Here is a 17,743-nt window from a genome sequence, read left to right as displayed (position 1 = left end):
TCACTTTGTTACAGCAAGAACGGAATGCTCTTAAAGATCCGACATCGAGATGGAAATTCCCTATTCCATACATTCTGGCTGACAACCTTGGTAACTCTTTACATATAAATTTACCAATAATCAGAAGGTTATTCAAACACTATTGGTTTACATCCTGATATGAGTATCTATTGTTGAAAGTGTAACATCATTATCATAATATTACTCCTGATTGAGGTACAATGCTTCCAAATATCCAGTTATTCCTATCTTTATAATGACTACTTGAGTGATTTATTTATGACAAACACTATAGTTCAAAGGGGAAATCATCTTAAAATAAATAAAACATACGTCACTTTATTTTAGATTCCAGAAAATAATTATTCATTGTTGTATTTTAATTTATAAATTCATAAAAAAAGAATGGAAAGCAGAATGGCTAGCTAGCTAGCATCAAGACAGGAAGCGGAGAGTAGGGGTAAAGGGTAGCTATTCAGAGTAGCAAAAGGTTAAAAGCGGTGTTCCACAAGGATCAGTGCTGGGACTAATGTTGTTCACAATTTATATTAATGATTTAGACTTTGGAATCAAACACATAATTTCTAACAGCAAATTGGGGGGTATAGTCAATACTGAAGAGAACTGCAACAAATTACAGGAGGACATTAATAAACCTGCAGAACGGACATATAATTGGCAAATGAAATTTAACACAGATAAATGTGAGGTATTACATTTGGGTAAGATAAATAGGGAGGTCAATTATTACTTGGAAAATAAGTATCTAAATGGGATAGACGAGCAAGGGATCTCGGAGAACAAATACACAAATCAAACCAAACAAACCAAGCACTAGTGTTTATTTTTAGAGGGATAGAATTGAAAAGTGGAGAAGTTATGCTAAACTTGTAATGAGCCTTGTTTAGACCGCACTTGGAATACTGCGTACAATTCTGGTCACCATATTATTAAAAGGATATAGAAGCACTGGAGAGGAAGCAAAAAAGATTTACAAGGATTATACCAAAAATGTGAGGGTATACCTATTAGGAAAAGGTGAACAGGCTGGGTCTTTTTTTTCTTAAAATGAGAAGGCTGAGGGGTGACCTAATAGAGGTCTTTAAAATTATGAAATGTTTTGATAGTAGACACAGAGAGTGTTTTCACTTGTGGGGAAGAGCAAAACTATAAGATAGTCACCAAAAAAATCAAATAGAGAATTCAGAAGAAACTTCTTTACCTAGAGAATGGTGAGAATGTGGAACTCGCTACCACGGGGAGTGGTTGAAGCGAATAGTATAGATGCATTTAAGGGGAGGCTAGAAAAGCATATGAGGGAGAAGGCAATAGAGGATTATGCTGATAGATTTAGATGAGGAAAGACTGGAGGAGGTTCAAGTGGAGCACAAACGCCGGCATAGACTGTTTGGGTCGAATGACCTGTTTCTGTGCTGTATATCCTATGTAATCCTATATAAATAAAAATATTTGTAGTCAAATAATTCTTTGCACAGTAATGGAAGGTTGTTATTAGATGTGTAAGAGCACAGATCTTGGTCTAATGGGCAGTAATTTAGGACTCACCCATTATCTGATCCTGTACGATGAGGGCTTGATATTCGGCCCAATATTGATTTGGGTGAAGTATCTTGGAATAAAAATGATACCCCATAATCTCTACAGTGTGCATGTGACTTTTTGTGTTACAACTCGGCATATTGTAACAGGCAGATATGCCTAGTTGTAATACAAAATGTCACATGCACACTGTAGAGATTATGGAGTATAATTTTTGATCAGTGTGCATTCTTCTGAGCATATTTAGACTCTTTAAAATAAGGGTTTTATACCTAAATTTAATCAATTGGAAAATATAGCTCATTGTGGTTTATTTTATAGTTTTATTCAAATGCAATGTTTAATTTTTAGTTTTTCAATTTTCAGAACTAAATGCCAAGGGCGAAATCTTGCATGCATTTGAGCAGTATCGCTTGAAATCATGCATTGATTTCAAACCATATGAAGGAGAGGAAACATTCCTACATTTTCAAAAATTAGATGGGTATGTACAAAATCTCACAATTGTATTAATATTTAAGAGTAGAAATCATCAATGCTGTTCTTGTAGAAAACTTAATGTCCTCTTACCAAATTGCTCTGTGTGCCATTTTATTGCGGATTGGAATTTTGTACGAGCATGTTCAATGTTTGTGCAAGAATAGAGCTGATCGTTATTTCTCCCCTATTAAACATAAAAACTTAGAAAATAGGTGCAGGAGTAGGCCATTCGGCCCTTCGAGCCTGCACCACCGTTCAATATGATCATGGCTGATCATGCAACTTCAGTACCCCATTCCTGCTTTCTCTCCATACCCCTTGATCCCTTTAGCCGTAAGGGCCACATCTAACTCCCTTTTGAATATATCTAATGCACTGGCCTCAACAACTTTCTGTGGTAGAGAATTCCACAGGTTCACAATTCTCTGAGTGAAGAAGTTTCTCCTCATCTAGGTCCTAAATGGCTTACCCCTTATCCTTAGGCTGTGACCCCCTGGTTCTGGACTTCCCCAACATCGGGAACATTCTTCCTGCATCTAACCTGTCCAATTCCATCAGAATTTTATATGTTTCTATGAGACCCCTCTCATTCTTCTAAATTCCAGTGAATATAAGCCTAGTTGATCTAGCCTTTCTTCATATGTCAGTCCTGCCATCCCGGGAATCAGTCTGATGAACCTTTGCTGCACTCCCTCAATAGCAAGCATGTCCTTCCTCAGATTAGGAGACCAAAACTGTACACAATTTTCAAGATGTGGCCTCACCAAGGCCCTGTACAAATGCAGTAAGACCTCCCTGCTCCTATACTCAAATCCTCTCGATATAAAAGCCAACATGCCATTTGCCTTCTTCACCGCCTGGTCTACCTGCATGTCAACTTTCAATGACTGATGAACCATGACACCCAGGTCTCATTGCACCTCCCCTTTTTCTAATCTGTCACCATTCAGATAATATTCCGCCTCCCTGTATTTGCCACCAAAGTGGATAACCTCACATTTATCCACATTATGCTGCATCTGCCATGCATTTGCCCACTCACCTAACCTGTCCAAGTCACCCTGCAGCCTCTTAGCATCCTCCTCACAGCTCACACTGCCACCCAGCTTAGTGCCATCTGCAAACTTGGAGATATTACATTCAATTCCTTCGTCCAAATCATTAATGTATATTGTAAATAGCTGGGGTCCCAACACTGAACGTTGCGGTACCCCACTAGTCACTGCCTGTCATTCTGAAAAGGAACCATTTATTCCTACTCTTTGCTTCCAGACTGCCAACCAGTTCTCTATCCACGTCAGTATATTACCCCCAATACCAAGTGCTTTAATTTTGCACACTAATCTCTTGTATGAGACCTTGTCAAAAGCCTTTTGAAAGTCCAAATACATCACATCCACTGGTTCTCCCTTGTCCACTTTTGCATTCTCAAAAAATTCTAGAAGATTTGTCAAGCATGATTTCCCTTTCATAAATCCATGCTGACTTGGACTGATCCTGTCACTGCTTTCCAAATGCGCTGCTATTACATCTTTAATAATTGATTCCAACATTTCCCCACTACTGATGTCACGCTAACTGGTCTATAATTCCCTGTTTTCTCTCTTCCTCCTTTTTTAAAAAGTGGGGTTACATTAGCTACCCTCCAATCCATAGGAACTGATCCAGAGTCTATAGAATGTTGGAAAATGACCACCAATGCGTGCACCATTTCTAGGGCCACTTCCTTAAGTACTCTAGGATGCAGACTATCAGGCCCTGGGGATTTATCGGCCTTCAATCCCATCAATTTCCCCAACACAATTTCCTGACTAATAAGTATTTCCCTCAGTTCCCTCAGTTCCTCCTTCTCGCTAGACCCTCGGTCCCCTAGTACTTTCGGGAGGTTATTTGTGTCTTCCTTAGTGAAGAAGGAACTAAAGTATTTGTTCAATTGGTTTGCCATTTCTTTGTTCGCCATTATAAATTCACCTGATTCTGACTGCAAGGGACCAACATTTGTCTTCACTAATCGTTTTCTCTTCACATATCTATAGAAGCTTTTGCAGTCAGTTTTTATGTTCCCTGCAAGCTTACTCTCATACTCTATTTTTGCCCTCCTAATTAAACCCTTTGTCCTCCTCTGTTGAATTCTAAATTTCTCCCAGTCCTCAGGTTTGCTGCTTTTTCTGGCCAATTTATATGCCTCTTCCTTGGATTTAACACTATCCCTAATTTCCCATGTTAGCCACGGTTGAGCCACCTTCCCCGTTTTATTTTTACATCAGACAAGGATGTACAATTGTTGAAATTCATCCATATGATCTTTAAATGTCTGCCATTGCCTATCCACCGTCAACCCTTTAAGTATCATTCGCCAGTCTATACTAGCCAATTCACATCTCATACCATCGAAGTTACCTTTCTTTAAGTTCAGGACCCTAGTCTCTGAATTAACTGTGTCACTCGCCATCTTAATGAAGAATTCTACCATATTATGGTCACTCTTCTCCAAGGGGCCTCACACAACAAGATTGCCAATTAATCCTCTCTCATTACAGAAGATCCAGTCTAGGATGGCCTGCTCTCTAATTGGTTCCTCAACATACTGGTGTAGAAAACCATCCCTTATATACTCCAGGAAATCCTCCTCCACCGTATTGCTCCTAGTTTGGTTAGTCCAATCTATATGTAGATTAAAGTCACCCATGATAACTGCTGTACCTTTATTGCACGCATCCCTAATTTCCTGTTTGATGCCATCCCCAACCTCACTACTACTGTTTGGTGGTCTGTACAGAACTCCCACTAGCGTTTTCTGCCTTTGGTGTTCCGTAGCTCTTCCCATACAGATTCCACATCATCCAAGCTAATGTCCTTCCTTACTATTGCATTAATCTCCTCTTTAACCAGTAATTATGTAAAGGTATAAAAAATGTAGTTGACCAAAAAAGCATCATATTTTGTATTATATCTCCACAACATATCAAACCTGTTCTCACTGACCTCCACTGCTCCCCATTCTCTAGCACATTGACTTTAAATTCCACAATTTCATTTACAAATCTTCCATGGCCTCGCTTCACCCTACCTCTGAAATTTCCTCACACACTACTTCCCAATTTCAACCCTTCATTTTTCTGAGTCTAGACTACTGTGTGCTCCCTTCCCTCTTGGTGGCAGAGCCTTCAACTATCATGGCCCTTCTCTGTGGACTTCTCTTCTTAAGCCTGCTGCCTTGCTATATTGCAGCCCACCTTGAAAACGTCCTCAAAATCTAATGCCAAGATTTTGCTCACCTTGATGAATCCGGCATGATTGGTGTCGGTGGTGGATCGTGGCCCCACTATTGGCTCCATCCTGCTGCCTAAAATGAACTTACCTCAATGGGGCTTGTAAAGCCTGCCCAACGTGTTTCCCCGCCCAATTTGATGGAGTTGGTCTGGTGCCATCATTCATGACGTGTCTTGAGCCGGGTTCCTTAAAGGAACCATGTCCACCTTACTTTTAATGTTTATGCTGTCAGTGCATATAGCATTGAAGTGCTGCAAATACTGACAATCACTGCACAGAGGCAGAGGATTTCACCCAGGTTCACCCATGACTCCCTCCATATGCTTATGGAGGGAGTCAGAGCATGGAGGGAGGTACTCTTCCCTTCCAATGGGTGGAAGAGACCTCCCCAAGAGACCAAGACAACCTGGTTGCACATTGCACAGGAGGTCACAAGCAGGGATGTCATCAGGAGGATCTGGTTGCAGTGGTACAAACCCTCCAATGATCGCATTAGATCAGAAAACGTTAGTACAAAGCCACACTCACTTTCATCCTGCTGTGTCTCTCATCACATCCCCATCACTCTGCCTTCCATACCCTACTCCTGCACATGCTTACTCATACCAACATACATTGCACCTATCTACATTATCATATCCCCATCTCACTAGCCACCCCTCACAATCCCCTTCATCCTAGTCATCATCATCATAGGCAGTCCATCAAAATCGAGGAAGACTTGCTTTCACTCTCAAAGTGAGTTCTCAGGTGACTGTACAGTCCAATATGGGAATTACAGTCTCTGTCACAGGTGGGACAGACAGTTGTTGAAGGAAAGGGTGGGTGGGATTGGTTTACCGCACGCTCCTTCCGCTGCCTGTGCTTGTTTTCTGCATGCTCTCGGCAACGAGACTCGAGGTGCTCAACACCCTCCCAGATGCTCTTCCTCCACTTAGGGCAGTCTTTGGCCAGGGATTCCTAGGTGTCGATGGGGATGTTATCAAGGAGGCTTTGAGGGTGTCCTTGAGAAGTTTCCTCTGCCCACCTGGGGATCGCTTGCCATGTAGGAGTTCCGAATAGAGCACTTGCTTTGGGAATCTTGTGTCGGGCATGCGGACGATGTGGCCCACCCAACGGTGCTGGTCGAGCGTGGTCAGTGCTTCGATGCTGGAGATGTTGGCCTGATCGAGGACACTGATGTTGGTGCACCTGTCCTCCCAGGGAATTTGCAGGATCTTGCGGACACACCGTTGGTGGTATTTCTCCAGCCATTTGAGGTGTCTACTGTATATGGTCCATGTCTCTGAGCCATACAGGAGGGCAGGTATCACTACAGCCCTGTAGACCATAAGCTTGGTGCCAGATTTGAAGGCCTAGTCTTCGAACACTCTCTTCCTTGGGCGACCAAAGGCTGCGCTGGCACACTGGAGGCGGTGTTGGACCTCGTCATCGTTGTCTGTCTTTGCTGGTAGTAGGCTCCCGAGGTTTGGAAAATGGTCCACGTTGTCCAAGGCCGCGCCGTGGATTTTGATGACCGCGGGGCAGTGCAATCATAGCAACTAACAACACACAAAGGTAACCATTTGGGTGTTTTATCCAATGTTTATGTGAAGTTTCTGTTAATGTGTTGTCAAACATTGAAACCTTTATTTTCAACACTGCGTTCATGTACAGATTTGTGTGCACCTTGTAAGTGGTTCAGTGAGTTGCAGTGAATGATGAGACATAACAGTACCCCTCGCAAGTGTGATGAGTGTGAAAGTAATGACTTGGACATTGTAGCTTTATGATGTTGGTGTGGAGTGGTGCCAACCTGGCGCATCATGTGGCAACCAAGGTATGCAGCATCAAGTAAAGTAAATCTGGCCATGGTGAGGCCATCCCTGGCCTCCCGGGCAACAATGCGGTTGGATGCTAATGCCCTCTGTCCTGTGCAGCATCAGATGATTGTGGAGAAGGTTGGTGTTGTCATTGGTGCTGCTGGTGTTGGGGCTGATTGTGGTCAGATTCTGACGACCAAAGTGAAATAGTATAAACGATACACATGCTGATGAAATAGATGGCAGGTGAAGTTGAGATGACAGAAGCAATCTGTCAATGGTGAGAGAGGTTCTTCCAATGAGGTGACACTAGCTGGAGAGTTTGCTCCAAACACTTGCAGCCTGCATAAAGCACAATCTGTGTTCCAAATAGAATAAGCAACAACTTCTGCACTTGGAAAGTGAAAGCTATGAGATGGGAGCTGTTATAGTACATTTCAAGCTGTCAACTAATCAGGTGATTCAATGGCCATTCTTCTACCGCCTGAGGTTAACAGACATGGTCCATGAGCAGTGTGGACCCCATGGGCGAGCCGTTAAAGTTAAAAGGTAAGGTTAAAACCATTATTAAGGGTCTGTGAACAAGCCAATAATTGCTTTAATTGGGTCGCCCGCCTCTGCGGATCGGGTCCGATCCGAGATCACAGATGTGCCATTGGCTAAGGCACGTTGCAGCAGGGTGATAATGGGTTCCTGACCGTTCTTAAAAAAAATCTAATTTCCCACACTGACTCCCCCGGAAAATTCCGCCTTATGTAGTTAAACTTACCTTTGGGACACCTTCTCTAATTCTTCTGTTAATTCTTGGCTGGTGTCTGAATTGCTCCTACCCCTATTCTTGTTGAGGTACCTTGGTATGTTAAAAGTGGTACACAAGAATAAGTTGCCGTTGATATATTGTACAGAAGAGATAATGAGGGACTTTTAAAGGCTGTGGCTACATCATAGAACTAGAGAGCTTTGGTCCAAGAGTAAACTTGGCATCAGGGGGCTAAAGGAAATCTACACTGGGATGAAAATGAAATCGGGGCACAGATTGGCTGCTTATACCCGTAAGATAAGGAGGAATGAAGGTGGTCAACTGTATCAAGAAGCAGATAAATAAGATCATAAATGTAAACAAGCAAATAAATAATCAAAATCCAACCATAGTTTTTGACATACGAATACAGTGTTAACATTCAACATAATTTTTCAAACTGTGTATTTCAGGAAAATGCAGTTTTCTTTCAAATTTTCAACTTGCTTCAAATCTGTAAACTTTCAAAGCTGTGGGGCAGGCTTTCCTCTTGTTGCATTCGCTGTAGCAAATCATCTGGGTGCAACAGATGGAGGAAAATTGAGTGTGTAGGAATGCACACCCTCAATTTTCAATCCATTAATTTCAAAGCACGTAAAATGAGGCAGGCTCTGTTACAGATATAGAATCCTCCCTGATTTTCCTCAATGTGCTGCACCCATGCAATCCCTTATACCAACAAGAGGAAAATCTCGCTCAAAAAATGTAAACCTCGGAAAGGGTACTTCTGGCCTATATCAACTTATTCAATAGCATAACCCAGGGTTGTAACATAGCACCCCCTTGCGATCTGAACCAGATACTCATGTCTTTCACATGTTTATTTTTTCAATCCCTCTGACGAAGTGAGGTTTAATACAATCATTAAGCTGCTTTATTTCACAGTAAGGTGAACATATAGAATAACAATTATGATCAGCTTCACCTAGATCAATTGGGACAACTTACTTCACTTACTGATATGAAAATAATAAACTCAATACACAACCTCTCTTCAGCAACTCATCTTGCTTGACTTAAAGCTTATTTCTCAACTCCTCGCTTATGTATTCCATCCTTTTCACAGCAATTTAATGCCTGACTGTCTCTGCAAAAGCCCTCACAGCTTTTCCTTCAACAAAGGCTGATTGTGCATATGCGGGGCTTTTGTTCACCTCTTTCTGGTTCCCACAAGGAATTAGGGCTTAGGGCTGGCCAGAAAAACTGGTAATCAAAGGTGATGTCCAGGCGCCAATCCAGGCCTGGAGCCCCAGGTGGGACCCAGATCCGTCTCTGTTGGTAAGGGGCGTTTGGTGAGACCAGGCGTACCTATGTTAACTCAATGCTAGGTCCCAACAGAGGTAGTCCCCAGTTCCACCCCCTTACATTAATTGTCTTTAGGAACGGTTGGAGGCTCTGCCCCTCAAGCTTATACAAGAAACATCAGCACAAGGCCAGGATCCGACATATGTGGGTCCTGACTGAGTTTGTTTCAATAGACACCTGGTAGGAATACGCTGGAGCAGCCAGGGATTTTCAGTCGCAACATGCTTACAATGTTGCTCGAGTGAAGAGCATAGTGTGCATAGTTGACATTACAATAAATATAAATTTGATCTCAAGTTATAATAGTGCCATGATATAATATGTTTCCTACATTACAACAGTGACCACACTTGAAAAGTACTTAATTGGCTGTAAAACGCTTTAGGACATCCTGAAGTAAAGGTGCTATATAAATGCAAGTTTTTTAAAATTAAGTATACTATTAAACAGGTGCTGGTCTTTTGTTGGTGACTTGCACAGTGGCCAAAATGTGTCCATTGGTGAACGATGTGACTTAAAAGCTATTATTGAGCATGAACTCCTACATGCATTGGGATTTTACCATGAGCAATCAAGAACTGACCGTGATGACTATGTTAACATTTGGTGGGATGAAATTATTCCAGGTAAGATTTCAAATGTTCATCACTTTCAATTATAGCAATGTACACTTGCTTGTCACAGTAAATAGTGTAGTTGCACAGCCACTCATTACAACATTTTAAAAAACACAATGGCCTAGAAATTGGTTTACCCCTGACTTTGAGTGTGAAGCCCCAAACCATCGCGCTGAAGCTGTTGGGCAAGAAGACCAAGCAAATTGACCAAAATGTCCAATGTCAGTGACTGGTGACAGAACTGAGTTCAAATCACACCATGGCAGTTTGAGAATTTGAATTCAATTAAAAGTAAATATGGAAATAAAAAAAACTCTTGTCAATAGAAGTAACTGTGAAGCTATCGGATTGTCATAAAAAAACAACTGGTCACTAATGTTCTTTAGGGAAGGAAACCTGCCACCCTTACATGGTCTGGCCTATATGTGACTCTGGTGCCACACTGATGTGATTGGCTCTTAACTACACTCTGAAGTAGCCTAGCAAGTCATTCAGTTGTATCAAACCACTAGCAGTTCAACAAGGAGGCCCACCACCACCTTCTCAGGGCAGCTAGGGATGAGCAATATTTGCTGGTTTTGCCAGCAATGCCTGCACCCCGAGAATGAATTTAAAAAAACTTGAGTATTCTTCCTATTTTGGGCTAATATGAATTGAAATTACGAGCTAAAAGCTACTCAAGCCACAATGCAAACCAAATGTCTCTGAAAACATATATTCTTTCTGATTCTAAACATGATGCACTAACTAAATAACTTTTGAAAGTGTATATTGCTTTTTTATTCTTTTGAATATTGTTGGCATTTTCTCAATAGAAAGAAAGAACTTGTATTTAAATACCACCTTTTACATTCCCAGAATGTTTTGAAATGTTTTACAGCCAATGAATTTCTTTTGAAGTTAGTCACTGTTGTTTTTTGCTTAAACAAGGTCCCAAGAACGGTAGTTAGAAGGATAACCAATTTGTCTATTTTGATGGTATTGGTTGAGGGATAAATGTTGTCCAGGATAGTGGGAGAACTCCTCTGCTCTATAAATAGATTTTTTACATCCACCCAAGCAGTTTAATATCTCATCTGAAAGATAGCACCTTTAACAATGCAGCAACAGCATAGCACTGCACTGAAATGTCAGACTAGATTGTGTTCAAGGACCTTCAGTGGAACTTGAACCCTACCGCCTTCTGGCTCAAAGTTGAGAGTCCACAACGTTATTTATTAAATATTACAATGTACAGATACACAAACAACGTTCAATTTTAATTTTAGATTAATCCAGCAATGTTTATCAAATACATGGAGATATTGCACTTGTTGAAGGTATATCACGATTCTTCTCATCTCAATTGAACCTCTAGTGCTCGCGAGTTGTGAAAGAAGAATGGGAATGCATTATTACTGGTGTAATATCCCAGATATAGTTTAAACAAACATGTAATCTGATAAAGTATATCTGAAATGTAATCAATAACTTTGAACATAAAAATATCCTTCACTACAGCTGAATATCAACTGTTGTACTTTTATATTCAGATATGGAGCACAACTTCGTTGTATATAATGATGATTATATTACCGACCTGAATTCTCCATATGATTATGAATCTTTGATGCATTATGCACCATTCTCTTTCAACAAAAATGTTAGTTTTCCTACTATCACTACAAAGATACCAGCATTTGATGAAATAATCGGACAGCGATTGGACTTCAGTGCTATTGATTTGCTGAGGCTAAATCGCATGTATAACTGCAGTAAGTTCAGTTTTTATTCTTTACATGTAATGAAAGTAGGACTCTTCAGAGAGTTCAGCACTTAAAGACAGATTAATCAAATTCATTTTCACGCAAATCTTTTTCTCAGCTTCTTCTCTCACACTGTTGGACCAGTGTGCATTTGAATTCATTAATATCTGTGGCATGATTCAGGGTGAACATGCAGATGCCAACTGGGTTCATGTGAAGAGCAGTCCTGGAAATGAAGATCATACTCTAAATGGCAAATGCAGAGGTAGGTGCATGCTTTCCAACTCTTCTTATTTTACTACTACTGCTAATCGCCTGCAACAATAACAACTTGTATTTATAAAGCACCTTTAATGTAGTAAAACATCCCATAGGAGTGTTCTCAAACAAAATTTGACACTGAGATATTACAACAGAAAAGAGGTAGATTTTAAGGAGAGTCTTAAAGGAGGAAAGAGAGGTGGAGAGATTTAGGGAGGGAATTCTAGAGCTTAGGGCCTAGGCAGCTGAAGGCACGGTCGCCAATGGTGGAGCGATTAAAATCGAGGATGCTCAGAATTAGGAAGAGCGCAGATATCAGAGGGTTCTAGGGCTGGAGGAGATTACAGAGATAGGCTGAGGCGAGGCTATGGAGGGACTGGAAAGCAAGGATGAGAATTTTAAAATTGAGAAGTTGCTCAACCAGGAGCCAATGTAGGTCAGCAAGCACGGGAGGATAGGTGAACGGGACTTGATGTGAGTTAAGACATGGGCAGCAGAGTTTTGGATGGCCTCAAGTTTACGGAGGGTAGAAAGTAGGAAGCCAGCCAGGAATGTGTTGAAATAGTCAAGTCGAGAGGTAACAAAAGCATGGATGAGGGTTTCAACAGCAGATGAACTGAGGCAGGGCAGAGTCAGATGATGTTACCCAGGTGGAAATAGGCAGTTTTCGTGACTTCACTCATAGTGGTGTGAGTACGATGTTTCCAGTTTTCTCTGACTTTGAAACAGAGGAAGAAGAGTAGGCCATTCAGCCCCTCGAGCCAGTTCTGCAATTCAATTCGATCATGGCTGACCTGAATTTTAAAACCATCTACCTGTCCTGGTTCCGTAACCCTTAATACTCTTGCTTAACAAAAACCTATCAATCTCTTTTTTAACATTTTCATTTGACCTAGCCTCAACAGCTTTTTGGAGGAAAGAGTTCCAGATTTCCATTACCCTTTGTGTGAAGATGTGCTTTCTGACATCACCCCTGAATGACCGAGCTCTAATTTTAAGGTTCTGCCCCTCCCAATGTTCTCTCTAACTTTCTTTGGCCCGCGCGGCCCCTTTATCAGGCTGCGTGGACCATTCAAAAATCTGCGCATGTGCGTTTTTTCTACTTAAAAGCTGGCTCACCAGTTGCGCAGGACCTTCAGAGCGTTGCGTGGCTGCATGGCTGCATTGAAGGGAACATTGATGCCCCCTTGCTCTGGACTACCCCACCAGAGGGCATAGTATCTCTCTATCTACCTTATCAAATCATTTAATCATTTTAAACACTTCAATTAGATTACCGCTTAATGTTCTATATTCAATGGAATACGAAGTGCCACGTAATGTGGAAGTCTGCGATAACTTGTTTCGACTGCATGGTTGCAATTGGGTCTTGGTTGGCTGCGAGGTCTATGGGAATCGAGAGGGAACCTTGATTGCGCTGCAGGGGTCTCTTCACATCAAATTTCTCACTGACTGGGCGATATGCTTGAATAGTTGCAGTTGCTGGAGACTGATGGTTTAGGAGACAGCAGGTTATAAGAACATAAGAAGTAGGTCATTTGGCCCGTCGAGCCTGCTCCGCCATTCAATAAGATCATGGATGATCGGATCATGGACTCAGCTCCACTTCCCTGCCCGCTCCCCATAACCCCCTATCGCTCACAAATCTGTCTGTCTCCACCTTAAATATATTCAATGACCCAGCCTCCACAGCTCTCTGGGGTACAGAATTCCACAGATTTACGACCCTCTGAGAAGAAATTCCTCATCTCAGTTTTAAATGGGTGACCCCTTATTCTGAAACTATGCCCCCAGTTCTAGATTCCTCCATGAGTGGAAACATCCTGTCTGCATCTACCCTGTCAAGCCCCCTCATTATCTTATATGTTTCAATAAGATCACCTCTTATTCTTTTAAACTCCAATGAGTATAGACCCAATCTACTCAACCTTTCTTCATAAGTCAAACCTTTCATCTCAGGAATCAACCTAGTGAACCTTCTCTGAACTGCCTCCAATGCAAGTATATCCTTCCTTAAATAAGGAGACCAAAACTGTACGCAGTACTCTAGATGTGGCCTCAAGGTTGTTCTATGCACCTTTGATCTCCGTGTTCCTGACGTAGTTGTACCAGCGTACTTCAAGTATTCATCAGAGATGCCATTGGTCAAAGGCATCCAGTCCTGATAGGTCACAAACTATAGGAGCCTATGTATCTGCTGGGATAACAAGATAGTTGTATAATCTGAGTTTGGTTGTTAGTTGGATTCTTAACTTTCACGCATTCTTGTCAAGATGGGGCTAGTCCATTTGGTCAAGAGATCACAAAACACAGCTGGTGATCTCTATTTGCCGATGTCATCATCATAGGCAGTCCCTCGGAATCGAGAAGGACTTGCTTCCACTCCCAAAGTGAGTTCTTTGATGGCTGAACAGTCCGATACAAGAGCTACAGACCCTGTTACAGGTGGGACAGACATTCGTCGAGGGAAGCCGTCGGTCGGGCTGGTTTGCCACGCGCTCCTTCCGCTGCCTATGATTGGCCCCTTCATGCTCTTTGCGTTGAGACTCGAAGAGCTCAACGCCCTCCCAGATGGACTTTCTCCACCTCGGGCGGTCTGCGGCCAGGGTCTCCCAGGTGTCAGTGGTGATGTCACACTTTACCAGGGAGGCTTTGAGGGTGTCCTTATAACATTTCCGCTGTCCTCCTTTGGCTCATTTACCATCAAGGAGCTCCGCATAAAGCATTTGTTTAGGGAGTCTCATATCTGGCATGCGTACTATGTGGCCTGCCCAGCGAAGCTGATCGAGTGTGGTCAGTGCTTCAATACTGGGGATGTTAGCCTGGTCGAGGATACTGATGTTGATGCGCCTGTCCTCCCAGGGGATTTGCAGGATCATGCGGAGACATTGTTGGTGATATATCTCCAGCGACTTGAGGCGCCTTCTATACATCGTCCATGCCTCAGATCCATACAGGAGGGCGGGTATTATTACAGCCCTGTAGACCATGAGTTTGGTGGTAGATTTGAGGGCCTGGTCTTCACTCTTTTTCTCAGGCGGCCGAAGGCTGCGCTGGCGCACTTGAGACGATACTGAATCTCCGAATCAATGTCTGCCTTTGTTGATAAGAGGCTCCCGAGATATGGGAAATGGTCCACGTTGTCCAGGGCCGCACCGTGGATCTTGATGATTGGAGGGCAGTGCTGTGCGGCGGTGACAGGCTGGTGGAGGACCTTTGTCTTACTGATGTTAAGTGTAAGGCCCATGCTTTCATATGCCTCAGTGAATACATTGACTATATCCTGGAGTTCAGCCTCTGAATGTGCACAGAAGCAGGCATCGTCCGCATACTGCAGCTCAACGACAGAGGTTAGGTTGATCTTGGACCTGGCCTGGAGGTGGCGTAGATTAAACAGCTTCCCACTGGTTCTGTAGTTTAGTTCCACTCCAGCGGGGAGCTTGTTGATTGTGAGGTGGAGCATGGCGCCGAGGAAGATTGAGAAGAGGGTTGGAGTGATGACGCAGCCCTGTTTGACCCCGGTCCGGACGTGGATTGGGTCTGTAATGGATCCGTTGGTAAGGATCACGGCCTGCATGTCATCATGAAGCAGGCGAAGGATGTTGACAAATTTTTGGGGGTATCCGAAACGGAGGAGGACGCTCCATAGATCCTCATGGTTGACAATGTCAAAGGCCTTTGTAAGATCGAAAAAGGCCATGTATAAGGGCTGGCGCTGCTCCCTACATTTTTCCTGCAACTGGCACGCTGCAAAAATCATGTCTGTTGTGCCCCGTAGGGGACGAAATCCGCTTTGTGATTCCGAGAGGAGCTCCTCGGCCACAGGGAGAAGACGATTGAGGAGAACTCGAGTGACAACTTTCCCAGTGGCTGAAAGCAGGGAGATTCCCCTGTAGTTGCCGCAGTCGGACTTGTCCCCTTTTTAAAAAATGGTCACAATCACTGCATCTCTTAGATCTCCCGGCATGCTCTCCTCGCTCCAGATGAGAGAGATGAGGTCAAGTATCCGCGCCAACAGCGCCTCTCTGCCATATTTTAGCGCCTCAGCAGGGATTCCATCCACACCCGTAGCCTTGTTATTCTTAAGCTGTTTTATGGCTTTGCCTACCTCGTGCGACGTTGGAGTTTCACTGATTTGATGGCGGGTCACATGCTGCGGGATGGAATCGAGAACACTCGAGTCAAAGGCAGAGTCTCGATTGAGGAGATCTTCAAAGTGCTTCGTCCATCGGGCCCTGACAGCCTCGATGTCCTTGATGAGTGTTTCCCCGTTCTTGGCCAGGAGTGAGGTAGTGCTTTGGGAGTTTGGACCGTAGGTGGCCTTGACTGCAGCGAAAAATCCTCGCATATTGTGGCTGTCGACCAGTTGTTGTATCTCCTGTGCTTTCTCCATCCACCACCTGTTCTTTAGGTCCCGAGTTTTTTGTTGGACCTGAGCCTTGAGCCGTCTGTAATGTTGTTTTGCAGCTCCCGAGTTGGGCTGTTGCTTGAGGCTCAGAAATGCTTTGTGCTTGCGATCTATTAGTTCTTCAATCTCTTGATCATTTTCATCAAACCAGTCCTGATGTTTTCTGGTTGAGTGATCAAGTGTCTCTTCAAAGGCACTGGTTATAGAGGCCTGGAGGGCAGACCAAGCGCTATGGGGATTCAGCATCTCAGGGTCATCAAGGCACGCCAGATTGGCTATGAGGCACTGGCTACATAGGGCTCTTTTAGCTGGATCTCGAAGTGCCCCGGCATTAACTTTTTTGCGGAACTGCTTCTGTTGTCCCCTCTGCTTTGGGGCAATGTTAATGTTAATGATGGATCGGATTAGGCGGTGGTCCGTCCAGCAGTCGTCAACTCCTGTCATAGCGTGGGTGAATCGCACATCCTTGCGATCCCTGGCTCAGACGATGACATAGTCGAGCAGGTGCCAGTGTTTGGAGTGAGTGTGTTGCCACGATGCCTTTTATTTGTCCCTCTGGCGGAACAGGGTGTTGGTGATGAGTTCATGTTCTAGACATTTTGTCAGGAGTAGGGTACCGCTGGAATTGGCTTTCCCTACCCACTCTCTGCCAATCACGCCTCCCCAGAGGGCTGTGTCTTTGCTAACCCTGGCATTAAAATCACTCAGGAAGATCAATTTGTCGCCCATGGTGACGTGGACAAGGATGTCTCAAGGTTGGCCTCATCCGTTGCATCGAGTGTAGGGGCGTACGCACTGATGACTGTGGCACATTGGTTCCGAGATAGGGTGATACGGAGAGTCATGAGGCATTCGTTAACCCCACAGGGGGACTCTTTGAGGTGGTCGACCAGCTCATTCTTGACGGCAAAGCCGACTCCATGAAAGCAGTGTTCTGCCTCTGGTTTCTCTTTCCAGAAAAAGGTGTAACCTCCACCATGTTCCTTCAACTGGCCTTCCCCTGCCCGCTGGGTCTCGCTTAGGGCGGCGATGTCAATGTCAAAACGTCTGAGTTCCCGGGCAACTATGGCGGTGCAGCATTCCGGCCTGTTGCTGTTGGGATTGTCCATGAGGGTCCTGACGTTCCAGGTCCCGAACTTCATACTGACGAAGTGGAAGATGCCTGTGCGTGAATTCTTTTAATGTGGGGTGGCCGCTGCACACCGGCAACCACACGGGCTTAGCTCAACAAGGTCTTGGTCCAGTGGCAAGGGGGTCCAAGACAACTGGAGACCAGGCACAGCTCTATAAGCCTAATTGCCTACGGGGAAGTGTTGGTCGCAAGCTCGGCGCCGGGTAGCGCCATTGATGGTAGGTGGCCCAAGGCTAGGTTGGGGGGCAGGTATTAGGAAGGTGACTTCCAAGGTTATTTTAAAAGTTAAAAGTTGATAAAGATTCCCAATTTATTTCAAAAGTTTCTAAGAGTTGTTAAAAAGTTTTAAAACGTTTCTAAG

General features: G+C 43.6%; 1 protein-coding gene across 1 annotated transcript in view; it reads left to right on the top strand.

Annotated features, from left to right (window-relative positions):
• Window positions 1-17,743, top strand: part of LOC139266788 (meprin A subunit alpha-like) — a 75,895-nt gene that overhangs the window by 639 nt on the left and 57,513 nt on the right. Inside the window, exons 5-9 of the mRNA XM_070884381.1 lie at window positions 15-90; window positions 1,927-2,044; window positions 9,670-9,845; window positions 11,369-11,590; window positions 11,700-11,846. Coding sequence (XP_070740482.1) covers window positions 15-90; window positions 1,927-2,044; window positions 9,670-9,845; window positions 11,369-11,590; window positions 11,700-11,846 — 739 coding nt within the window. The remainder of the gene's footprint in view (window positions 1-14; window positions 91-1,926; window positions 2,045-9,669; window positions 9,846-11,368; window positions 11,591-11,699; window positions 11,847-17,743) is intronic.

Source organism: Pristiophorus japonicus, chromosome 7 (genome assembly GCF_044704955.1).
Source record: "Pristiophorus japonicus isolate sPriJap1 chromosome 7, sPriJap1.hap1, whole genome shotgun sequence".
Classification (NCBI taxonomy): domain Eukaryota; kingdom Metazoa; phylum Chordata; class Chondrichthyes; family Pristiophoridae; genus Pristiophorus; species Pristiophorus japonicus.
The sequence above is the reverse complement of the archived record's forward strand: the minus strand, read 5'-3'. Positions and strand labels throughout refer to the sequence as shown.